The 26,740-nt window shown below is 43.1% G+C and overlaps 2 protein-coding genes across 2 annotated transcripts; one reads left to right on the top strand and one right to left on the bottom strand.

Moving 5' to 3' along the window:
* Positions 1 to 688: 688 nt before the first annotated feature.
* LOC126401674 (ubiquitin-protein ligase E3A) lies at positions 689 to 12,560 on the top strand. Its single transcript, XM_050063052.1, has 11 exons — positions 689 to 990; positions 1,669 to 1,713; positions 3,613 to 3,917; positions 4,127 to 5,382; positions 5,462 to 5,606; positions 8,472 to 8,677; positions 8,773 to 8,937; positions 9,203 to 9,358; positions 9,444 to 9,517; positions 9,665 to 9,808; positions 11,543 to 12,560. The coding sequence occupies exons 1-11, from the start codon at positions 914 to 916 to the stop codon at positions 11,661 to 11,663; spliced, it is 2,694 nt and encodes an 897-aa protein (XP_049919009.1). The 5' UTR covers positions 689 to 913; the 3' UTR covers positions 11,664 to 12,560.
* Positions 12,561 to 16,683: 4,123 nt separating this feature from the next.
* Positions 16,684 to 26,152, bottom strand: LOC126401675 (cyclic nucleotide-gated channel cone photoreceptor subunit alpha-like). Its single transcript, XM_050063053.1, has 8 exons — positions 25,881 to 26,152; positions 23,533 to 23,577; positions 23,302 to 23,397; positions 22,896 to 22,952; positions 21,711 to 21,845; positions 21,227 to 21,328; positions 21,038 to 21,144; positions 16,684 to 20,948 (listed from the first exon to the last, which is right to left on the bottom strand). Exons 2-8 carry the CDS (start codon positions 23,571 to 23,573, stop codon positions 19,594 to 19,596), a joined length of 1,893 nt encoding a protein of 630 aa, XP_049919010.1. The 5' UTR covers positions 23,574 to 23,577; positions 25,881 to 26,152; the 3' UTR covers positions 16,684 to 19,593.
* Between the last annotated feature and the right edge of the window lie 588 nt (positions 26,153 to 26,740).

Raw genomic sequence — 26,740 nt, 5'->3', positions numbered from 1 at the left:
ACATCGCTACATGTGTTTTTTGCACTAAGCACCACTATACTGTTGTCGGGTATAAGCTAGCAGTATGTTTACTGGGTTAATTTAGCAGTCTGTAATGATTTGGTACCGCGAACGATAACGCGAATGCAAATGCTAGTTTGCTAACTAGCTAACTGCTGCACATTTAGACGTTGTGGGCAAATGGTGGCGGTAATGCTCCACTGCCGGGTTACAATTAGGCAATAAAAGAAGAAGAAGAGGTCGAAATTTACGGTCGTCATTTCTGGCAAGTGCGCAACGGCTGTGTTTGGTTTGAGACAACACTACACTGTCGAAATTCGCGCACTACGCCAATAAGTATAGTGCACATAGTATACTACATGGAAGTGTACGTGACGGAAGTATGTGATTTTAGACACACCAATGGATTAGTGTATTGTGGTCTTACTGTCACTAGATGGCACAAAAAAGCGTCCACGAACGAGGACAACAGGTCTCAGGTAAGGAGAATGAACCCAACATATGATGTCATCCTATAAGGACAAATATAAACTGTATGAATATAAAGTATATTTATTGTAAATACATATTATCCTCCAGTGTTGTGTTAGTGATGGTAAAACCAGGGTACACTGATCAGTAATATGAGTCCAGGTCCTTGTAGCATCATGATCCATTCCGGCAGGTCCTGCAGCTAGAGCGCAGTGCATTGTGGGACGTGGGTTGATGGTGAAGTCAAGATGGCTGCGAACCCCAGGCTGCGGAGAGAGCCTGCTGTAGGAAGGCCGTCAATGAAGTTTTGAATAGAAAATCCGTCTTCGCTGCTCGTTTAGACTCAAACCAGCGTGCTGTTGAAGTTGTTACCGACCTGCGGAGGACCTGATACTTTCACAGACAGCAACAGGATAACAAACAACTGAGGATAAAGTCTCGTATGAATTCCGACGAGAAGGAGGACTGTGAGTGTGCGCCACCACAGGCCGAGACGAGCCCCGCAGGAGGACCTTATAGGTGGGCACGTCCGCAGGAAAGAGTCGGGGATGCCGGGGATGCTAGGAGGATCACTGGTAGCGTTAGCTAGCTAGGTGCTGCTGGGAGCTGTGTGGGTGCTATTGCTCTGACGTGTTTATCAGTATAGTTAGGCAACGTTCACAGTCAGCACTGGTTAAATAACAACTAATAAATTTTAGTAGTTTGGAAACATCAGTGCTGCGTGAATAATATTAAAATAAGGCCTGCAGGCTAGCTAGTTGTGGCTACATTAGCTTGCTAGCTTGCTAAGTCAGCGTCAGGATGTGCAGGTCCCTGACATTTCTCCCACTTCACCACCCTGCTGCCCCTCCAATACTAAAACATATGATTCTGTTATATGTTTATTTTAATGATAAATACCAGCTTATGTTTATTAACTAATATTATAGCCACACATTTATCAGAATACACTGTGACCCTAACCACTGTAAGGCTATGATGGTGCTAGCTCTAAAGTTGCTTTTACTTAACATGTCATTTTCTCACCGTGTGTAAGGCACATGCATTTTGTAGATGAAAATATGTTCTTATCATGTAGTATAATCAGATTTCTCCAGAGACAGACAGGCAGCAGTATTTGTAGTCACCATCATGTCAATGCACCACAGCTTGACCTCTGCTGTAACGCCAGTTCTGTTGTGTCTGTTGTTCAATCAGAGAATACGAGGAGCCTGAAATAGAAAACCCAGAAGCAAGCCGAATGTAAGTCAAACTCATTTTGTCCCAGTGCATAGGTGTGCCTGTCAGTGTGTGTTTGAGACTGCCCTGCCACACCAGCAGCTCCGACAACTCTTGTTTCTGCCTGCTCTCACTTCTTGTTTTCTTGTCTTGCTGTCATACACGGAGTGACTGTTGTCATGACCATGTTACAGACATTTTCAAACATGACAGCCGAAATATTTCACTGTTGGAGTGTTTGTTAATGCAGTGGGTGACCAAGGAAACTGTAAAAGTGTGGTATAGTTTCTACGGTAGCTGCAAGGGACATATAAAAGATGGAAAGGACGGTGTTTGAATTTTGCATCAGAGCCAGACTTTGGTGCCAGGTCTATTGGTGGTGCAGTTTTTAGCACCGTGTCGCCTCACAGCAAGAGGGTTCCTGGTTCAAGGCCCCTCTGTGCTGAGTTTGCATGTCCTCCCCATGTCAGCGTGGGTTTCCTCCAGGTACTCCAGCTTCCTCCCACAGTCCAAAGACATGCAGGTTAATTGGTGACTCTAAATTGCCCGTAGGTGTGAATGTGAGTGTGAATGGTTGTCTGTCTGTATGTGTCAGCCCTGTGATGTGGTGTACCCCGCCTCCCGCCCAGTGTCAGCTGGGATAGGCTCCAGCTCCCAAGAGGATAAGCTGAAAATGAATGAATGATTGAATCTATTGGATCAGATGGGGCAGGCTTGGCAAATCACACCCTAACCCATCTTATCTTTGTTGTTTCACCTTTGACTTTAAATTTTAATTAAACAAATAATTATGTGATGCTGACTGACAATTTTTAGGGAGCTGCAGTGTTGGTGAGTGACAGGAAATGTTGAAATGAGGCAAACTAATTGAAATTACAACACACTGAAGCATACAGTCAAGTCCGAGTTTAGTGGATGTATCATGATGTAGCTTGGATCATCCAGCTATCTTGTTGTAGAGTTAAATGCATCTTACAGACAGAGCCATGATCTATTTGGAGACTAATAACAAGGAATACGAACATGCACATTAAGATAAAAAAACATCTGTCAACAGTGCATAATGTGTGTTGTTTAATTTGGTGGAAGGATTTTGCAGGTAAAGGTGAAACAAAAATGATATGATGGGTTGTAGTGTGATTTGCCAGGCTCTAATGTCCTTTTCCTTCTTTTATAGCTTCCTTGTTAACTGTCAGGAAGTAAACAGGGACCAAAGCTGTTTCCATAGCAACAGAATAACAATGAAAAGGTATACTGCTGCGTTCAAATGGGGTCGTCGTGCTTACCGAGTCCATGTGAACACTCCCCTGATGTGGTGTTCACGACCTCGTGAGTGAAAATTTTCTGAGAGCTCCGAGTTCAAGACTTCGGGTACACAACTCCCAATGTCGTAGATCCATTTGAACGCAGCACGTGTAACGAATGATCTTAAATGCTCAAATTCAGAGAGCCTCGTAAAGAATGTCAGGAGAAGTTTTGTGTTTATGTTAACACACACTACTCACATCACTATTGGATTTATGTAACTCTAAAATTGATGCTGGCGTCATCCTCTTGGGCTCTGTCCATATTTAGCCGTATGCTGCAGTTATCTCGTATAGGAGTTACTGTTATCACCAGTTTTTGACACATAAATAATGTTCACGTCAACAATATTGGCGAAAAAACTGTGCTAGAGAAGGCAACATACAGATGATTCATGTCAGCCAGCATCCACACTTGATGGATGTGGTCATATATTTATTAATACAGTGTATTTTTAGCGCTCTCCCGACCAACTACAGTCATACAGCTGTCTTGAGTTGTCAGATGAAATGGAATCTCAATGATTACCATCCCCTGTCGTACTAATTGCTGTAAACGCTCAAAAAAAATGAGACCACACAGTATTTATAACCCGTTGTGCCTTACCTTTAAACACAGGAAGCGAGCAGCTGCCAAACATCTAATAGAGCGCTATTACCACCAGTTAACGGAGGGCTGTGGGAATGAGTCATGCTCCAACTCATGGTGTGCCTCGTCACTCGGCTTCAACCGCATGGATAACAACGCAGCCGCGGTCAAAGCCCTGGAACTCTACAAGGTCAACGCTAAGCTATGCGACCCACACCCCTCGAAGAAAGGCACTGCCTCGGCCTACCTGGAGAGCAGCGCTCACAGCAACTCGGCCTGCAGCAACAGGAAGTTGAACCATAAAGATGTCCACTCTGTACGGGATAATTTCAAAGGTGAGTCGATGCCAGATATTTAGGATCCACACACTGCTGCTGATGAATGATATAGAGCAGGATATCAGATATTGCAATCTCAATAATTAATGTAAATTCACTCCGTATGAACTCAAATCCAGTTGCTGCAACTTTACCGCAAATTTGACTATTTAAAAAGGGTAATTAATTAGTATTTCTAATGCTGTCATGTTTGATTCTGTACACAGATGTAAATTACCTGACAGAGGAGAAAGTGTATGAGATCCTGGACATCTGTGGAGAGAAGGAAGACTACTCGCCTCTGATCAGGGTAATCGGCAGGGTGTTCTCCAGTGCTGACGGCCTGGTGCAGAGCTTCAGGAGGTCCAAACCTCACACTAAAGAGGAGCTCAAGTCCCTCCAAGGTAAGGACGAGGACAAGGATGAAGACGAGAAGGAAGCAGCCGCCTGTTCTGCTACAGCTATGGAGGAGGACTCCCCCTCCGCATCCTCGTCATCATCGAGGCTGGGAGAGGGCTCCTCAGGGGAAAACGATGTCCAGAAGCTGGCCCCCGATGAGGTGTCGGTGGACATCGAAGCCGTGCGGCGGGTCTACGAGCGCTTGCTGTCCAATGAGAAGATAGAAGCAGCCTTCCTGAATGCACTGGTCTACCTCTCGCCCAACGTAGAGTGCGATCTGACGTACCACAACGTGTATTCACGAGACCCAAACTACCTGAATCTGTTTGTTATCGTGATGGAAAACAGCAACCTCCACAGTCCAGAGTACCTGGAGATCGCCCTCCCACAGTTCTGCAAGGCCATGAGCAAACTCCCGCTGGCAGCTCAGGCCAAGCTGGCGCGCTTATGGGCGCACTACAGCGCGGAGCAGATCCGGCGCATGGTAGAGACCTTCCAGCAGCTCATCACCTACAAGGTGATCAGTAACGAGTTCAACAGCCGCAACCTGGTCAACGATGATGACGCAGTGGTGGCGGCCACCAAGTGCTTGAAGATCGTCTACTATGCAAACGTGCTGGGCGGCGACCTCGACATGGAGCACAACGAGGAAGAGGACGAGGAGCCCATCCCGGAGTCCAGCGAGCTCACCCTGCAGGAGCTGCTGGGCGAGGAGCGGCGAAACAAGAAGGGCCCTCGGGTGGACCCGCTGGAGACGGAGCTGGGGATCCGCACCAACGATTGCCGACGGCCACTCATTGCCTTTGAGGAGTTTGTCAATGAGCCTCTGAACGAGGTGCTGGAGATGGACAAGGACTACACTTTCTTTAAGGTTGAGACTGAAAACAAGTTCTCCTTCATGACCTGCCCCTTCATCCTCAACGCCGTCACCAAGAACCTGGGCCTGTACTACGACAACCGCATCCGCATGTACAGCGAGCGCCGCATTACTGTGCTCTACAGTTTGGTCCAGGGTCAGCAGCTCAATCCCTACCTGAGGCTGAAAGTGCGGCGAGACCACATCATCGATGATGCTCTGGTCAGGGTACGTGTGCGCCACCTCAGCACGATACATTCAGTTTAATCCGAACACATTCCCCTGACGTGTTTCTCTTGTGTTGCAGCTGGAGATGATCGCGATGGAGAATCCTGCAGACTTGAAGAAGCAGCTGTACGTGGAGTTTGAAGGAGAGCAAGGTGTAGATGAAGGAGGCGTATCCAAAGAGTTCTTCCAGCTGGTAGTGGAGGAGATTTTCAACCCAGATATTGGTAAGAAAACACAATATCATGAGTACAATAGCATGAGTAGGAAACAGGAAGCAACTCTCAAAACGTAATGGAAATATTTGTTGGACAGTCGGGGAAATAACGTTCACCTCAAGCCTGTCCTTTCATTTTCAGTTTGAGTCAAACATTATTGCACTGGAGTGACCTTGCAGGATGGTGGAAGTTTTAGAATTAAAAGCGTTTTAAGCACAATATTTCATCCTTATTTGAAACTTGAAATTTAATTAAATGAATTCTTTATTTCTGATATTTGGAGTGGGGTTAGTTTGGCATATTTGTGTTTATGCAGTAGTGTACAGTCCAGGTGAAGACAGGAGATGTGAGTAACAAAGATTACTGTCAAACACAGATACTGTGTCCTTAGATCAGATCAGTAAAGGTTCAACCCCTATTGTTCCAAGACAATGAAAGTTTATTTGGACAAGTTTGTGGTATTCTCTCTGATATTCTTAAGACATTAAAAGGGTCTTAACGGCTACATATAAACAGAGCAGCTGTGTGCCTAATGCTGCGTTCATTAGTGATGTCCAAATGAAGCTTCATGAAGCACCAGTTGTATTTGCCGAACCCACTAGATGGCGCTCTTGGTGTAATGAAAAAGGCTCAAGGGATGGGCTCAAGGGATGGCAATGCAGTTTGGTTTCAACCCTTTGTTGAACAAAGAGTGCCAGAGTGGACACAAAAAAAGAAAGACAAAGGTTCATGAAGCTTCATTTGGCCGTTGCTAGTTGAAACCAAACTGCATTGCCATCCCTTGAGCCTTTTTCATTACACCAAGAGCGCCATGTAGTGGGTTCAGCAAATACAACTGGTGGTTCATGAAGCTTCATTCAGACATCACTAACGTTCATGCAAGGTCCTCCATAAGCACTGGTGGTTGACTTTTGAGTCACGTCACTGTCACCTTTTAGATCTTCTTCGTTTTTAATTTTATCCTTTCAACTAACCTAACCTTTTTTACTTTTACTTTTAGAGTATAACTCTTTTTAGCTTAGTTTTTATTTATATATTTTGTAGTTTCTTAAAGGTGTCAAGTGTACTGTCTGCACCGAGGGTCTGAAGAGTAACGTTATTTCGATCCTCTGTGTGTCTTGTACATATTGTAGAATTGACAATAAAGCTGACTGACTTTGACAAAGGTTTTCAGTCATTGAAAGTCTTGATCTTAAGTTATCAGAGAAACAAGCTAAGCTAAGCTAACATTAGAGGTAGCTCACCTCGCAGTCCCTATTTCATTGTTTCAGGCACCGGTTTTAAAACAGAGCTTCTAACAAACACAGAGAGATTGTTTACAACACTAGACACATGATTTTAGCAAGATTTGCAATCATGCAAAGTTTATTTTAGTCCGCAGTGACCGTGCTGCTACTTTTACACTCTGATTCCATCAATGCAGCTCAGAATAACATGAGACACCTGTGTGATGAGAACTAGGATAAAACAGTAGTTTGTTTCATTAGTAAAATAATCCACACACTGTTAATTAGCTCCTGTTATTATAAATGCATCATTTCAGTCACTACTTTTCCACCCTTTACTTCAAGAGCTGAAACAGTCTGGCTTCACTTTAAAGTGTTTTATGTGACATATTCAGAGTATTATTATCATCATCAAACTAAACAGCAAAACATACTCTATACAAACGTCACATAGGCCCATAGCTCAGTGATACCTGCAGGTAATTTAAGTCTCAGCTGATGGTGACTTTTTGAAAAGCTTCAAGTCTCTAGAGTGTCGGTTACATCCCACGCCGCTGACATTTTTCTGTCTTGCAGTCGCAGACGCTTTTGCTACAGTTTCATATCATATGAAGCAGTCAACTTAATTCATGGTTCTGATGATGTCGCTCGCTGAATAGGAAAAAAACTAGAGTTGACTGAACTAGTTCATAACCAGCTTTGTAGTACCAGTTATCCAGACGGCCAATGTTAGGGTTAGTCAAACCTGATAATGAGAAGCTATCCTGGGTAAGTTGTAGTGGCTTTGTAGTACAGAAATCCCTGACACTGACCAATCAGATCAGTGGGAAAAAGGTATCCCGACTAGAATTGTGTAACGATCCATCGAATCTGGATTGATACATCAATTGAATGGTGAACGATCCAATCTCGTCAATGCAAAGCGAAAACATCGATCCATAACCTCATCCTTAGGACACGCTCTGATTTTGAAAGTCTGTGTCACCGTCAAACAGCTGCAGGCAGATGGCAAGCAGCCAAGAGAGAAAGACGATGAGGATAACGTTATTTACTCGGGAGTAAATCAGTAGCATGGAAATAGTTTGCATTTCAGAGAAAATACAGGTCAACAGACAGAACACATGGCATATGTAAACAATGACGTCACGAGATAATGCACAACGACAGGCTTCCTGTTTCTCTGGTTTTAAAACAGAGCTTCTAACAAACAGCGATTATGAACACGTAAGGATTTTGAGTTTATTTTACCCCCAGAGTGACAGCTGACAGTGTGGCTGATATCACACCCTGATGCCATCACTGCAGCTCAGATAACACGAGACACCTGTGTGATGACAACAGGAAATAAAAACTTATTACTTAACTTATTTTGAAGTGTTTACGTGACATATTCAGAGTCGTGTCTTCATCATCTACGCACTCCACATCCAATCATGTCACAGTTCCACACGGTCGTAGAAATATGAAGTGTCACAGTGGTCAAAGTTCAGTAATAAAATCTGCTGACACCGGATGGCAGCAGAGGAAGCGGTGCCAAAGTGAAGCTTCATGAGTAGTTTACACGACTTTCTAATCATTAACATCTACAGGACACCCCTGTGTATATTTTACACACATATTAACTCAAACTTTTCTCTCCCTCCTGCAGGCATGTTCACATATGACGAGGGCACCAAACTGTTTTGGTTTAACCCGTCATCGTTTGAGAACGAGGGCCAGTACACTCTGATCGGCATCGTCCTGGGCCTGGCCATTTACAACAACTGTATCCTGGACGTCCACTTCCCCATGGTGGTGTACAGGAAGCTGATGGGCAAGAAAGGAACCTTCAGGGATTTGGCTGATGCCAACCCGGTAAGAGCTTACCTCAGCAAATGTCCTGACTACTGATAATTCGTGTAGCTACAGAGCAAATCCACAAACTGTCAATTCTGTACTGTGTCGGAAAGGTTCTACACCAGAGTCTGAAGGAGCTGCTGGAGTACGAGGGCAGCGTGGAGGAGGACATGATGATCACTTTCCAGATTTCACAGACGGACCTGTTTGGGAACCCCCTCATGTATGATTTAAGGGAAAATGGGGACAAGATTCCAGTCACAAATGAAAACAGAAAGGTGAGCCGAACAGAAAATACGCAAGACTATGTCTGTGGCTGTACGTATTTATTCCCTCTGACAGCCACTGACGGATGGAAGCAGCCTCAAACTGCAGTAGGAGGTCTTGGTCTGCATCCAGATGAACTCTAGTTTTGTTTAGGGTGTGAAAGTAAAGCAGGCTGGTCGTGTTTTTAGAATTAATCTATTTCACCACTAGAGGGAGCGCACATACCACCAGTAGTTTGTGAAGGATCTAACTGTCCCTGCCGATGTGTGTGTGCAGGAGTTTGTGGCCCAGTACGCAGAGTACATGCTGAACAAGAGTGTGGAGAAGCAGTTCAAAGCCTTCAGGAGAGGCTTCCACATGGTCACCAACGAGTCCCCGCTCAAATACCTGTTCAGACCAGAGGAAATCGAGCTCCTGATCTGCGGAAGCAGGGTGAGATTCTTTTTTACTAGACATTTGAATATGTCAGGAAGTCATTTAAAGTTTCCTCAATGCTCATGCTTGTTTTGTCTCTCAGAACCTGGACTTCCTAGCACTTGAAGAAACAACAGAATACGACGGCGGTTACAACAAAGATTCTCGAATCATCAAGTAAGGAAGTGTTTGTGTTTGTAGGCACAGTGTGTGTGCACACAAGTAATGATGATGGTTTGACCGCACACCCAACGTGCAAGACCCTACTGACCTTGATCTTTTATATTTTGCACTCATTTGTAATTTCGCTATGTTGCATCGTAGGGAGTTTTGGGAGACATTGCACTCGTTTGGTGAGGAGCAGAAGCGCCTCTTCCTGCAGTTCACCACCGGCACTGACAGAGCACCTGTGGGTGGGCTGGGCAAGCTGAAGATGATCATTGCCAAGAACGGCCCTGACACTGACAGGTGAGTCTCCTCTATCATAGCCTCTTCCTGAAATAGACTTAACATAGCGTCTTCTACAGACATTGTTGTGGGCAGATTCATTTGGGAACCATTTTCTTTCTACTGAACTTCAGCTGCCAATCGTATCGCAGCGCTGAAGAAAGCGTATATCCACTGCCAGCTCACCTAGCACCCCTGAGCTAGCCACCACCCTTTCGTCCATGAGTAGATGCACTCTTCCTTCTGGGCGGTGATTCGTTTGGTGGGTGTAGTTCGATAAACAATAGTTCCTACGTGAAAATGCTCACAAGGTCTGTGGATTATTATTATTATGGATTTGGGGTAAACTGTCCCTTTAAGAACAAGCTAGTTGGTGCCATAGACTGTATATAAAGATGGACTACTACTGTACAGAAGTGGAGCTAGAAAATCCTGGATACAGCTGCTGCCGTCTTGCTCTGGCAACGTCATGCAGAGCCAGAGTCTGCACAGTAGCGATCTCTACGTTACCATACACCCGTCCAACCAATCGTGAGGAGCAGCCTTAGGATGCGAGCCCATTGATTGGCTTACACAGTTGTCGGTCATGTTTTAAAATTCCTATTTTAGCATTAAATAAATGATTAAACACAAACATTTGAACATATAGCAGTGAGATAAAAACTACCTTAAATGACAGAAACCATCTTTGGGAAAAGTTAATTTGATGTGTACTTTGAATTTTGACATGTTACACAACAGCGTGTGACATATACGCTTCGGTAGCACTTTACAAACAATAACAATCACATAACATAGCAATAACGATCATTAACCGCCCCAGTTATTTGGTGGCTGATCTCGTCCTCTGCTTAGAGGGTAAGGAGCTCCTGGACCTCATCGTTTTCCCAATTTGCGGACATTTTCACCTGCCGTTGTTCCTCTTAGAGTTAGCTGCTAACGGCTATTACCTACTTTTATAATCTACTGTGATGGGTTGAAAAGATGCCTGCTTCCACTTAAAAGTGATTTGAATTTTGAAGTTACTTCCCTGTCACACTCTTTGAATAGATCTTGGGCCATCTGTGGCAACACAGTGTTCACATTGAACTAAAAGAGGAGGCTGTGTGTTTTTTTTTAAATGCCTAAATCTTAAAATGAGTCTGAGTTGGAGCTGTGGCACACATACAGAGTTGGTGCTATACAACACTTGTTTGATGGAGTATAAATAACACCTACAACTTAAAACCACGTGGGTGAGAATTCTCATGTGGCCCCGCTGAATTACAGTTTACCTGTTTATTATCACTGTGCACCAACGCTTAACGGATCATAGGTGTTTTGTGCTCTAATTATATTCCCCATGGTAAGTGTTTGCTTTGTTTCATCCAAGCACGGGTGGGAATCTAAGAGTACTGTGTAGTTGCTGCGTTGTCCTACACATGTTGGAAAAAGCGTATATTTAAAGATCGATCTCGGATTTTATGAATCTTAAATGAAGATCGATTCGAACCAGCTGAATCGATTAGTTTAACCCAGCCCTTATCTCTATCAGCATCAGAAACAATTTGAAGTGAACAGAAGACGACCAATATCAGTTCTTTTGGCTCTCATGTGGTTTCTGTGGTGTCGCCGTAGCTCCAACATGTGGTCGCATTTTCTAGGATAAGCTACAAATTAGCCTTAGCCTGTAGTGTAGCTTGGCATTGATACAGTTATTCTTCCTCCAGTGAGTCGAGGAAAACTGACCGTCATTGTGCTGTTTTGTCTCGGCAGGTTACCGACGTCTCACACTTGCTTTAACGTGCTGCTGCTGCCCGAGTACAGCAGCAAGGAGAAGCTGAGGGAGAGACTGCTGAAAGCCATCACCTATGCCAAAGGGTTTGGCATGCTCTGAGCCCCTGCTCCGAACACACAGCAAAACGGACTCCTTCTCAGAAAGCCCATCAAACCCTGCCCTTCCTTTGTCAGACACAATCTACAGGTGACAAAAGACAGAGTATGTTTTAAAGGAAAAGCAAAGTCAATAATGAAAGCGGAGAGATGGTTCCAATAGAGCGCTCCAGTAGTTCTTTACTGTGCCTGCATCATCCCACATCAGTCAGTGTAAGCACAGAGACCTCCTGATCAAAGTACCCACCCCCACATCCACATTACGTGAATGTGCAGCAGCCTCCCCATCTTTGTTTTCTATGTACAGAGAGGATCATTTTCCTTATTATTTATTTTAAGGTTAAAATGGGTTATTTTTCATGCCTGCCTGTTGTGATAGCTTCCCTACTCGGGGAACGGGGGAGGGTTATTATTAAACAATGTAAATTTGGGACGATGCATTAACAAGTCAATATAAAACCCATTTATTGAACAAAGTTGTGTTAAAGTAGACTTGAACTCTGGTTCACAGACCGCTGACAGAGAAAATCTAGTTTTAGAGTAGCCTTTACTACAAAATATTATATTCCCCACAGAAGAAAAACCATTCCACTCTCAGCAATCGGTCATTGTTGTTTCTACCAAGTCCATTTTTGATCAAGGTAAGCATTTAGAAATGTCACATGGTCCTAAATGGCACACTATAAAATAGCTGTTTTTGTTTTGGGCCTCTTTTCCTTATTTCGGGGGTGGGGGTGGGGGGCACCGCAGGTTAGACTAAAATCTTGTCAGAGCTGTGTAAGTGCACTTAGACATTTTCAGAATGTTTGTTTTTTGGCCACAGGTTGCCATGATTGTTTGAAGCATTTTATTTCCATGTCTTCCTGTGTTGACGATTCTAAATAAAAACAGTATTTATGTATCAGTGCGGTTGGAACTGCGATGCCGTATTGTGCACGTTTCGGAGGATGTACACACGTAGACCAGTCACTGATGATGTTCTCAGATACAGACATAGAGCTCTTCTTGTGCCAACCTATACAGTCAGTCGATAGGTGGGTGAAACCCCAGTAAGCACTTTGTGTCGTCTCGTTCTGGCTTCGTCTGGACTCGTCAATGTAACGGCAGTTTATCTGAAAGCCCCCCATGTAGAGTCAAGAAGGCAGTCACTGCTGTGATTTTTAGTCTCCGGCTGTGGTTACACCTGTCATTTTAATACAACATGTATCACAGGTTCAAGTGAGGACAGTAGTCTACGCACAATCTGAACAAACTGTTAGGTCAAAGCTGCAACCAGCTCAGTTAATCCTGAAGCCACTTAGGCCCTGTCTACATGTATACAGATGTTTTAGAATACGGATATTTCGCCCCCTAGCTGTCCACACAAAAACGGAAAAATGGCTCCAAATGCTAGCCCGGGACTGTCACTGTCGGTAGTAGAGGAAATATAAAGATGAAGGAGCTCATTCAAGCATACGAGAGATGCTCTGGACATGCTCCTTTTATTTCTAGACGATAAAAATGTATTGGTCCAACCGGTCCTGATCCAAAACTGTCGCTTCTGGCTGACTTAAAACCGCAAACGCTGGAGCAAAAACACTGGGTGCAGATGTTTCCATCCAAGTTTAGGTGTCATTGGACCAAGCAGCGCAAACAACATGTTAGCAAACCAGTTGTTTCTAGAAATTTTGTTTGCCTGTGGACGAGAGGCGAAATCGTAGAGGAAAATATCCATTTACGAACATACCTGTATACATATAGAGAGGGTCTGACTCTCAGAAAAGCGCCTCATATTTTCCTATCAGTCCTTCGTTTGCTGTGCGGATCACAATGGAAAATAATGTCGAAGACAACAAAAAAAAAAACACTTTCTAATTGTGCTGCATCCAGTAAGCACAGCTCAAAGACCAATTAACTTGGCTCTGTAGAACAAACAAATCCTCCCTCTCCACGGCTCTCACGTTCTATCTTTTCGTTTAACATATGTAGCGAGGCTAGGCTAACTGCGTCCTCCTGCTTCCAGTCTATGTCCTAGACCTTTGTACCTCTGTATAACACTGATACTGACTCTGGGGAAGACGGTACTGTACGGACACATCACTGTGATCAGATTTATATTCGGATCTGTCACATTCAAAGAGAAATCAAACAGGTGTAACCACTGTCTATGGAAAAGTCTAGGAAGCATTTCATAGCACTTTTTCAACATTGATTGGAATAATAACTGTGAAATCATCCTCCCACAGAACAGGCTGATGTTTCGTAGTATTTGATAGTTCTGTTTTTGTTCAGTTGACTAGGCTGTACCTGTAAAGAACTTCAGTAATGTCTGCATGATGTTCTTACACACAGACTTTATAATTTGACACTGTCAGCAGAGTGCGTTAGGTCAGGCAGCACGTCATCAGATACCCAGGTAGGCAGGCTTTAAACCCATCTACAGTTTAACTGAATTATTTAAACCACTTATTTGAAAGTGAAAATAAAATGGACACACTGAAATGTCACTTTTGGCAGTTTGTTGCATTGTGCACAGCCAGTAACTATGGTAAGTATGTTACCTTGGGTTTTATAGAGTGCTCCAGGGATGACATGGAAGTTAGCATCGCCCTGGTTCTCTTGTCAGAAAGCCGACGGGATTGCTCCATTGGATTTCGGATTATTGCAGAAACTAAGCTCTGTGGCAAACAAACATTTATGTTACTGATATGTTTTGTTCAGGATAATCTTCTCAAACGGACACCACGTTTATGGTCCTTACAGCTTAAATGCAAGCTAACGTTAGGCGATAAAGTAACTACACGGTTGCATGACGTAATATACCTATCACAACAAGGCTGCAAAGTCTCATTTAGCTTCTTGTCAGCAGCCGCCTTTTTGTAAGGCACATGAAGGCTTCAAAATTCACCGTGGGGTATTGACGGACGTATTTTATGTCGTAGAACAAAACGTGAAAGCCTCTTGTGTTAACGACAGACCTTATTTCAGGCGTCTAACTGAAAACTATTGACTTCAAGATGAGGGAAGAGGAAGTGCTAAAATGCAAACTCATTTCTGGGTTTTAGAACTCATTCCTGGGGCACTCTATATATTCATATACATACATTACAGCTAGGTATGGGACGATGTACAATTTCATTGCATCATCGTAGGAGTATGCATGCGTAATATGATGTTATGGAGACTTAATGATGACTAAAATTCTGTGGGGAAAAAAGTGGATATATCGATATCAGTATCTGTTATCGGCCAAATGAGTTGTTATATATAGGCATATCAGATATTGGCAGAAAATCCAATATCATGCATCCCTCATATGATGCCATTGCAAATAGTTGAAATGCCTGGCTTTTTAACATTGTCTTTCGCTTAAAAGAATAACAAACGTGCGTCCTATCTGTTACACCTTAAAAATATTTATATGTCTTAACAAAATGCCAGGTAAAGTGATGCAGTATGTTTAAGTATCAGGATGACATCGTGAATCGCAATAATTTTGGCCATGAAATTTTCATATCGTCCCATGCCTACAGCCAACCCTTTTGCAAAACGTGCTTTGTTTTAGGAATTTAAATTATTTCTACCATTCCGTGCAATATGAATATATACAGTATGAAAAGCATACTCTAATCTTAAATCTGAGGTAGTGCTGTGTCAACTTTTCAACCCACTTTACCACCAGATGAAGACATTTTAACACACATAGGGATGGATTACACAACTCGAGTACATGTCAAGAATCTTACAGATTTTTATACGTAGTGGCAACGAATGGAAGCCAATGGCAACCTTCAACAGTTTGAAAAATACACCCCGAAATCAAATTGAACACGGTTATTAAAAATGTAAGGTCCTTTAACATTACCTTTTGTTTTACTTCCAAATAAGTGGTTGAGATAATTTAGGTAAACTTGACAAACACTTGTTTGACCACTGCTGTAAAACTGTCTTAACAGTTTCCCCCCATCTTCAGATTTGCCTTGAAATGTCATAGCGTTTATGTCAAGGTCCCCTTACTTCCTTTCTTGAGCTTTTGAACATATTATAGCCTGGATCAGTAAATGTAGCCGATCTGACACCACTCAGCCAAAACATCAAAACCACTGGCTGGTGAAATGACAAACATTGATCATTTTGTTATAATGCATTGTTCTGCCAGGAAGTATTAGGTCCTAGTATTCATATGGCTGCCACTTGGCGCGCTCCACCCAACCAAAACACTGTTGTAGACCAAAGTACCCCCCCTCATGGCAACAGCACTCCCTCATGGCAGTGGTCCTCCCCAGCAGGACAATGCACCATGCACCACCATAAAAACTGTTCAGGAATGGCCTGAGGAACGTGACAAAGCACTCAAGGCGACAACCTAGTGTCCGAATTCCCCAATCTGATCACCACGGATCGGGAAGACCCTAGAAGTACCCTCAATTCACAATGGGGCCACCTTGGATTGGACTTGCTCTGACCTATCAAGGCATAGGCACAGGACCTCTTGGGGCAATGGATCCTTTTAGTCCTGTGGCTTGCAAGATGGGGTATGAACACATCCCACAGACGCTTGATCAGATTGGGATCTACTGAATTCGGAGGCCAGGTCAACGTCTTGAGCTCTTTGTCACGTTCCTCTGGTCTTTCCTGAACAGTTTTCGCAGTGTGGCACGGTGCATTATCCACTGCTGTTGACATGTGTTGTTGCCATGAGGGGGGGGGTTTGGTTTGCAGTTTTTTGTTGAATGGAGCATGTCAGGCGGCATCTATGTGAATGCCAGGACCCAAGGTTTCCCATGAGGACATTGCGTTTTGGCCGATTGGCGTGGTCTTACACAGGGGGTGACAGTAAACCCTGTCTGTCTTCAAAGATGGTCCTTGGTGTAGAATGTGAATATTTTCAAAAGCTCCCGAAAACTAGTAATTGGATCCTGAGTTTAGATTTGATCAAGACCCAGATTATCAAAAAAACAGGTTTGATATATCCAAAGCTGGTCGGGGACTACAGCAGTCTGCAGATGGTCACTCAGAGGGGTGTTCTGTTTGTTGTCATGGGCTTTTTGGTCTTTGGAGATTGAATCAATGACTTCTCACTCTAACCATGAGGTTCCTGCTGTCCTAGTGATGTGTCTGCAAGAGGACTGTCTCTTTTTTTTTTTTTAAAGTGCTGCTCAGCCTGTGAGCGCGATGGTGCCCACAACATGCCACTGAACCACAGCGCTCAGACCACAGCAGCACACAACAACCCTGAGCCATTCTTTCTGTTCTTTTACTTTCTCATCGTCATGGTTTCAGCTGGACCTGGGCTAAATGATGTTGGAGAATACTTTTCATGGCTTGTTTCTAGCTTTCATTGGAGTCACTTTGGACAGTACAAGGAGTGCCTGGAAATGTGGACTAACAGTGGACTGTGTTGGAGAGTTTGTGGAAATAACAACTAAACATTGTAGTAACCTCAATCATGTGGAACTCTGTAGGTTCAAACAAAGGTTAAGGATTACTTGCAACTGTTATTGAGCCCAGGTCTGGTTTCTGCTGTTTACCATTACTCTGTACCTCCGTTTTGAATGCTGAAGATGCTGCTCACGTGGACATGTGAAAGGGCTCTAGAGCCTGGTGAAGGTAAAAGGGTGAAACCTGATTTTGGAAAGGGAAGCGGTTTTAATCGATTGGTTTGACTTGACGGTAACATTCTAAAAGATACAAACTGATGAAAGGCTACAAGTATTCAGTGTTGTGAAAACATGCTAAATAAAGATGACAGCTTTTTTCCAACTTGTGTTGCCTTATAATCCTGATTCGAGTCTGCAGGTCCTTTGGTTTCACGACAATGAGTCTTACCCATGTTCAGGGATTTCTTGTTGATCCCTGCCAGTGGAGCATAGCCACAAAATAACTCTGTCACACTACTTTGTCATGAACCTTTAATGCTGAATCCATAAAATATTTACATCAGGACCATTAAACATATGTCACGCTAAGAAGCTAACCTTTTCGGACTACATATATTTGTTAATGACTTTGACGAGGCTTAGCATCGAAAGCTAAGCGAGCTGTTCTGTGAGGCTAAACAATGGGCAGCTACTACTTCCTACTACACCACTGGTTATGTAGCCATAGACTGAATATAAAGAACAGATGTAGGCCCCGTGATGTCACCCACTGGTTTATGGACTGCCATTTCAAAGCCTCGAGTTTGACCATATTTGGACGAGAGGGTGGAGCTGTGAAAGAGCAAGGCGTGGATCCAACTCAAACACTGGAAACACCGCACAGACAGCTTGTCACTCAAAGAGGCCATGCCCTTAATTATCATTAACTTTAAGCCTTAACAAAATTGAAATGGGTGAGTTGAATAAAAATGTACCCTCTGTACAGCTGTTATGAACGGGAAAATTAGCTATGGAGACTAAAACCGTTTTTGTACAAGGTTGTAAACACGTTTATTTCTGCTGTAAAGTTTGGCATTTTAACATGAGGGGACTGACTCACTTTTGGAGCCAGCCTCAAGTGGCCATTAGAGGAACTGCAGTTTTTGGCACTTCTGCGTTGGCTTCATTCTTTAGCCCCGGCAGTTGCGGCTTGTATGTAGCAGGAAGTGTTCGCCATGTTAGCATGCTAATATTTGCTTATTAGCGCTAAACATGCATGTTAGTAGTTTTGCAAGTATTAGGACGTAAACCAAATTTAGATTTTGACATGATGATGTCACTAGATGGTAAGCAGGGATCATTTGAGTTATTACAATTAATCCTAACAGGGAATTAGATATTTGTACCAAATTTCATCAGTCCAACATTTGACGTACCTTCTTCTATATTAATGATACTGTAATGTTTGCTTACATGTTACTTTCCAAATTGACTGCTAATGTCTTTGTGCTGCAGATGGAAACAGACACAGACTGACTTCAAATCAGTTTATTTCAATCAGTGCTTAAATAACAGACCCTGGAAACAGTACTTCTGGTAACAATGTTGTTTTCAATATCATGCTACAAATACCACAAATAAAATTGAAAAAGGGTTGTGATTTGTTTTTAATCACAGAAATTTGGGCAGGTGTGTGAATTACAATTTTTATTTTCAGTAAACATGTAGCATTGAAAGATGCCTTTGTAATTACTCACAAAAATGCATTGCTAGAGTTGGGCGTCATATAGATTACTTCCAGACAGGTACAAATATGACACAAATCTTTGTTCTTGGACCAAACTGGCAAAGAAACATTTTAAAAATTCAACACAATAAGCCAAATATCTCAACTGCATCACATAAACGGCTGCAATGAAACTTTACTGTATATGTCAGTACAAAATGATCTAAATGATCAGAAAGTGCCTGTTTAATGTTCACGAAAATCTTACTAAGTATCCTATAATCTATTGAAGTAACAGTTTTATGATACTCAGTAGGGACACAAAGAAGAAGATACTTTATCAATCCCTGAGGGGAAATTCAATTTTGTCATGCTGTTGTCATGTACACACAGGCTTGGAATACACACACAAACAGGAACTATACATGCATTAAGTGGAGAGATGTCAGAGTGAGGGTCTGGCTATGGACAGGCGCCCCAAGCAGTTGGGGTTTCAGTGCGTTGCTCAAGATCACCTCGGTAGTGCCCGGGAGTGCCAAGTTCACACTCCATATTAAGTCCAGACGGGGACTTGAAGCGACCCTCTGGTTCCCAACCCAAGTCCCTAGGGACTGAGCTTATCAGTTGGTACTTATGAAGTATGGAATTACCCAGCCCTCTGAATATCTGTGTGTATGAGAGTGGTCAACCTTCAAGGCAACCTTTCTATTTGACCATATATAGGATTAATGAATGGAGACAGCCACTGTCCAAGTGCTGGTCATGTGCTATTTGGTGACGAGTCCAACAGCACCATGGAATGACCTCAGAAAGAATGCCCTGAAGTGGAAAAGTCCTTAAGACCAGCAGTAGCAGCGCCAAGCCAAGATCTACTCGTCTATTCTGAGGGTTCGGACCTGGTTTGACATATTAGTGAGCCGTTGCTTTAGTTTACGCTGGGAAGATTCGTACTGGTCTGCTAGCTTTCGAAATTTGACTGTCATGACCTCGATATTCCCCTCAATTTTGTTGACCTTTTCCTCCAAGTCTTTGACATCAACAGCAGCGACCAGCGACTCATCTATGAGATTATCTTTCATCAGAATGGACTTTCCCTTCTCCTCCAGCAAGGTTTTAGCATCAGGATACTCAATGAGTGCCTCCATCAGATCGTCTTTGGACAGGGCAAACAGATCAGAATAGCCCACACTTCGAATGTTGGCTGTTCTTCGGTTTCCTGCCTTACTCCCCTTGATACCAAGGATGCTGATTTCTCCAAAGTATGCCCCATCACTGAGGACCACAAACTGGGTCACCCCATCATCTGCTACCACAGCCAGCTTTCCTTCTTTGATGATATACATTTCTCTGCCAATGTCCCCCTTCTTACAGATGTAGTCACCAGGACTGAAAACTTGTGGCTGAAGTTTAAGGACCAACTCAACAAGCAAACCTGCTTCACAGTCTTGAAAGATGCGCACTTTGCGTAGAGTCTCCAGATGGACGTTGATGGCTATCTCAGCTTTTAGTTTGTCCGGCAGGTTCTTCAGCACCAGCTTCTCATCACAGGTTTTCTCCTCCGTCCAAAGGTAGTCAAACCACTTCACCACCCTGGCCTCCAGGTCTTTGGTGACCTTTCGAAATTGCATGTATTGCTTGATAGAGTCAATCTTAGCCTGGAACTCTACACGTGCAGCATTCATGTTGGAAATCATGGCACCAACATTGCCTACAATTGTAGCAAAGATCAGAACCCCAGTGAGGAAGTCAGCTACCACAAAAAAGTATTCAACATCTCGGACTGGGGGTGGTGTCTCTCCAATAGTGGTCAGGGTAAGAGTGGACCAATAAAAGCAGTAGATGTACTGTCTCGCCAGGCGAGCAAATTCAGGATTAGTGGTGGCTGGATAAACCCAGGTGTCTGAGCCAAAGCCAAGTACCTTGGAGATGGCAAAGTAGAGGCAACCATTCCAGTGGATAATGATAATGATGTAAAGTACAAGGTTAGCAATTCGAAAGATGTTGGGGAAATTGGTTCGAGTTTCAGTCCGGTCAAAGAACTCAAAGAGTCGCGCTAACCTAAAGAGACGGTTGAACCTCCACTCTGGGTTGTCAACTCCAATTTTGAGGAAAACAATATCTGTGGGAATGATTGATATGATGTCTAATTTGAACTGGCGCGTCTTCATGTACTTTTCTTTCAGGATCTTCTCATCCTTTACAAGAAGACCTTGCTCCAGAAAACCTGTTGAAACAACAATTTTATTAGCATTATCATGAGTTTAAAGTTTCCTTTAATCTTCACACATCGAAGCAAAAATTCCTGTCACTGACCTGTCCTGGCTCTCACAAAGGTGTCAATGTAGTAGATGACATCTGAAATGTAGTCCGCAACCATCCATGTGGTTGAATTTGCATACTGCAGTTCGTTGAAACAAGCCCTACAGAGAGGCAAAACCATGACAAAGAGCTCCGAAGCAACAATAGGGTGAAGAGGAAATAGAAAATGTCATGAATACAGACCTGGCCACCAGGAGCATCAGGTTGTAGAACACTGGAATAGATATTGTGCACAGCCAGTAATAGTACATATCTGTGGCGGGGTCCATGATCCACACCTCCTTTCTGAACGAGAAAAGGGATGTTTTATGTTAAAAAGCATGTTCATACTTGGCAAAGTAAGGTACTGTCAAAGGTTGTTGGTATCACTGAGATCCAAGTATTTTATCAGTATAGTATTGAAGATTTTCAATTTGCTGAACCCACTAGATGGCGCTCTTGGTGGAATGAAAAAGGCTCAAGGGATGGCAATGCAGTTTGGTTTCAACCCCTTGTTGAACAGAGTGCCAGAGTTTACTCAAAAAATAAAGAAAATGGTTCATGAAGCCATTGCTAGTTGAAACTGTAGTGGACATTTCAAAGATACCAAATCAAAATGAGCAAACAGATGTCTAAATCCTCATTTAATAGAAAGTTGCAGCCACAGAAAATACTATGTGGTACTTACGGTTCTTCCTTTTTATCATCCTTTTTGTCGTCTTTCTTGGCATCTTTCTTATCGTCTTTCTTTTGATCTTTCTTTTCGTCTTTCTTCTCGTCTTTCTTTTCATCTTTCTTTTCGTCTTTCTTCTCATCTTTTTTACTGTAGATGTACAGAAACAGAGGCAGGTGAGGTAAATATCTTGACCCCTGTCATTCAGTGCTATCAGAGAGCCTGAGGAGGGCGCTGTGACACAGTACAGTCATGCAGTCCCAATGCTCTCAGCACTACATCCATCACTGATTTTAAGTGAGATAGCCAGTGTGAACAGCAGAGACATGCTGTGTGAGGAATAAAGCCTTTCTGTAGCAAGTCAAGTGAAGGGCTCGTACATTATGCACTTTAATAAAAGTGTCGGTAGCTCATTTTTTGAATCAGTTAATAGGCCAAATATAATTGTAGACAAATTAAAGTCCTGGGCTCCCCAGGTCTTACATGACCACAGGATTCTCCCTGACTCAGTTCATACACGTAATCTTTCAGCTTTTTAGGCAACAAACAAGAGTTTTATAGCAACCTGTCACCAGTCACCGAATGTGGGTGTTTTGAAATTACCCATTGCTGTTTTTCCAGCGGCTTTTGTAGACGACAAATTAGTGGTTTTTATCAGGCCGTTACTGTTTTTCCAGCAGCTTTTTATACAACATGAGAGTTTGTTATCAACCTGTTGCTGTTTTACAAGCAGCTTTTTAGGCTCCAAGTTTGGGTGTTTTTGGTGACCTGTCAGTGTCTTTCCACCGGTTGTGCCACGAAAAGACATTGCCGCTTTTCCAGGCAGGATTGTGCCCCTGAAAGTGTTTTTTTTAAAACTCAAACAGGATATTTTCTTTACCATAAACGAACAAAAGTAAAGTTTCAACGTATCCATGACATGATAATGTATAAAGGTAATGTATCTGCAGTTTTTCAGAAACGTAAAATGCCAACATTTTTTTCTGGTGATTGGATTACCTAACCAAGACTTTGGTCCAGAGTGAGATATCATCAGCTACATGAACAGATGGCCATGAAATTATCCGTTGATATATGTTGCCCCCTGAGCATGAACCCTAACAGTTTGGCGGCCCTTTGACCTTCGCTTTGACCAACTCTTTTGGTCCATAGCAAAGTCTCAAAATCTCGTGGTTGGACTATCAAGACTTATCATCTTACCCATCATTGTTGTTGGAGTTGTTCATGTTTTGTGCAGCCAGGGCGCAGCGACAATCGCTGGAAGAGAAACAAATCATTGCATGTATTACGAGAGGTATAGCAACTCAATATCATAAGACTACCCTGGCTTTAAGTCATATGACAAGAGAAAAAAAGGTGTAATATTTTAAGCATTAAGTCATGATATAATACATTGCTTCGAGCAGAGTAGCTTTCTGTCTCTGCGTCCCCGTCACTCAGAGACACTTTGCTGTGTTTGGGACTGATAAAAAGCAGAGCTAAATCTCTGTGGTGACCGTGCTAACAGGCTCGGTGTGTGAGTGTGGACTGAAAGATGGTGCCGAAATCTGGGTCAGATCCTCCAGCAGTGCGGTCCCCCAAGGACTGGGATGTGTTTGCAGCTCACCTGCTCCTGCTCCTCGTGTTCTCTGTTCTCTGGCTGCTGACGCTGGACTCTGCAGGGCCAACGCTGCTCCTCCCAAAATGCATCATGTTGGACAGCCTTGGAAAAGAGATCATGTTTTATCAGCACATACACACAAACTATCAGTTTAATATCCATTCCCATGACTATTTATATTATCTGCAGTGAACTGAGACTGCCTCTGATGGATCCTTAGTCCTTAGCCAGACTCACCTGGACAGCAGTCCTGTCCCCGTCTGATCCTGAGTGTCCATCAGCCTGGAAACATGGAGCAGGATAATATGATGAGCTCACAGTCACACTTGTATACCATATCATATTCCATGCAGAGGTAAGTGTGCATCTACTCATGGCCAGGAGGCTCGTGCTTGTGACAGCGCACGATGTAACAACCCGTTCTCATACCATCATCTATCGCCACTTTGCAGTTGACTTTCACGTCTACGTATTACACGCTAGGTATCCCACTGTGTTTATGTTACAGGACGCCACAACCAACACCACGATGTCAACCAAACACAGGGTTAAATTTAGAAAACAACATCATGGTTTGGCTCTACATTCAAACAGGAAGTGAACAGCAGCCTCCCAGGTGGAAGTCTGGGTTTAGTTGGACCCATCCACCACTTTCCAGCTCTTCATATTAAGGACGCATTCACACTGGCACTATTTGGTCCGCTTTAAATGAACTCTGGTCTACTTCCACGAGTACTTTGGTTCGTTTGAATTGGTGTGAACACTCATTAAAACTCTGGTGTGGACCAAACGAGCGAACCCTGGTCCACTTGAAAACTGGGGGTCTCGGTTCACTTGCAAGTGAACCCTGGTGCGGTTCACTTACAGTGGGAGATGCAAACGGACTATCCAGCAAACCAAAGAGAAGAAGTGACGTACAGCAGAGTGCATTTTTGTTTTTTTTTGTGGTGACCAAGCCAGCTGAAGGGGATGGATTTCCGTTTTCGGTCCTGGCCAGTCGATGCGCCGGGTTTTCTTCTTCCTCACGCTTTTTTTCTTCCTGGTCAGTGGTCGTTTCGGGCAATACCGCCCCCACATGGGCAGCTGTTGTAACTTCTCCAATTTAATGAACATTTTTTGGGACATATTAAACTTTTTTGACATTTAATTAACATTTTTTGGACATTTTAATAATATTTTCTAGACATTTCATTAACATTTTTTGGGGTATTTTATAAATGTTTTTTGGACATTTTAATAAAAAAATTTCAGTCATTTTATCAACATTGTTTCAGACATTTTTTAATATTTTTAGGACATTTTATGAACATTTTTTCAGGCATTTTATTCATACTTTTAGGACATTTAATTAACATTTTTTTTGGGACATTTTGTCAATATTGTTTCAGAATTTTTTAATATTTTAAGGACATTTTATGAATATTTTTTCAAAGATTTTATTCATATTTTTCAGACATTTTTTGGACATTTTGTCAGCATTATTTCTCAAATGTAATGAACATTTTTTTGAACATTTTAATAATATTTTTCGGGCATTTCGTTAACATGTTTTTGGACATTAATATTAAGAAATTTCATAAACATTTTTGGGGGTATTTTATAAACATTTTTTGGCCATTTTAATATTTTTTTCAGTCATTTTATGAACATTTTTTTCAGACATTCTTTTCATATTTTTTGGAACATTTTTATCAAGATTGTTTTGGGCATTTTAATTGCATTTTCTTGACATTTCATGAACATGTTTTTGGACATTATTAATATTTTTAGGACATTTTATGTCAGCCGCCCCTGTACCTCCCCCCAAACGAGCAGCTGTTGTAACTGCGTGACGTTGTTCAGGCGGTTTGGTCCGCTTTAAAAAGTGCAGTGTGAAAGTGAACGGAACCAAATGAAGGTGTGAAATTTTTCCGCATTCCCCACCCAATCGAACCGAGCCCCCCGGACTATCCTGGTGTGAATGCACCCTAAGTTGTTCCTGATAGTGTTTCTGTCATCCACTGGTGTATTATACAGTCATCCAGCCGACTCGTGGCGTATCATAACACTGCAACAGGTTCCATCCGACCATGTTACACGTTGTTGTCTGACACCAAATCCAAACAAAGCGGCAGTATTTGACAACTTTGTAATGAGAATGGGCTGGATGTAAACATTAATGGTGTCTGTCTTGGCTAACGTTAGCTAGCTCAGTGGTGCTAGGTGAGTAGATGCACACTTCCTTCTGCCGTCTGTTTGGTTTCAGTAATGTCTGCTGAACACAGGAGTATTTTGCACTCTAGTGTGTCAGTCAAATTCACTCTTGTCCAAACAAAATCAAACCAATCAAATCATCAATGATGCTCCAGTCTCGTATATTGTAACCAAATTCAGTGCTAAATATTGCCTTTAAATCTGTTTGTGTTTAGTCCCATTAGCTCCGCATGTTTCCCAGCACTGTTAACTCAAATCCTTCTCCCAGATTACACCGGCTAAAATTAGATGTTCAGCCCGGTGTCACTTGTTAAGCTCAGGACTTCAGAGTCTTTTCTTGTAATCACACTGTAACATTAAAAACAAACCCAATCTGGGTACATTTGGCTTACCTGAATGTGAGTGATGATGATGATGATGATGACGGTGAAATCAGGGTGATCTCTGAGTGAATCCCATATCGCTCCTTGTTTGTTCTTCCTCCTTCACGTCAAACATGAGGCTGGACTTGTGTTCGGCGACACAGATCCTGCCGTCACAGAGTTAATTTATCTTCTAACACAAGTTACACGAGGAGACAGCACACATGCTTTGCTGTGGTGAAGATCTTGCCCTACTGCTCATCCACTCAGCACTGGCTCCCAGCAGAGGATGAAGGGGGAGGGAGGAGGAGGAGGAGGAGGAGGAGGAGGAGGGAGGAGGGAGGAGAAGTCACTTTCATGAGTATGTGAGATTAAGGCGGCAAACTTGGGGCTGCCCTGGGCTGTTTCTGTTTAAACAAAAAGGATCTTAGTCTTTAACTAAAGGTCTATCTCTGTCAGGATCCTCTCCATAATATTGTCAGACACAGAGCAACAATCTGAGCCTGTCAGTGACAAAACAACACTTATAATGGACGTAAATTCATGTTGTTTGTATCACTGGATAGGTAAACAAGAGTGACCAGAGTCGGAGCCACCTCTTTATTTATATCCCTTCCAGTCTGAGTCAATCCTCTTAGTGTGAGGACGGCTAAAGTGAGACATCAGACTCCACCTCCACTTCTCGTAGAGGAGCAGGACAATCCCCAGCAGCCTCAGCTAATCTCTGCTCTGCTCCCGCTGCCTCCCTCTGGGCCCGGTGTGTGACAGCTGGGAGCTGCTGGGGAAGTGAGAGCAGCTGATCAGTTAGAGGTGCTAACAGGTTACAGGCAGGGAGAGCGTCTCAGGGGGGTTCAGCAGTCAGTCGTGCGGTGTCTCTCTCAGGGCCAGTG

The sequence above is a fragment of the Epinephelus moara genome, chromosome 15 (genome assembly GCF_006386435.1).
Source record: "Epinephelus moara isolate mb chromosome 15, YSFRI_EMoa_1.0, whole genome shotgun sequence".
NCBI lineage: Eukaryota > Metazoa > Chordata > Actinopteri > Perciformes > Serranidae > Epinephelus > Epinephelus moara.
Note: the sequence above shows the minus strand (reverse complement) of the source record. Positions and strands in the feature narration are given on the sequence as shown.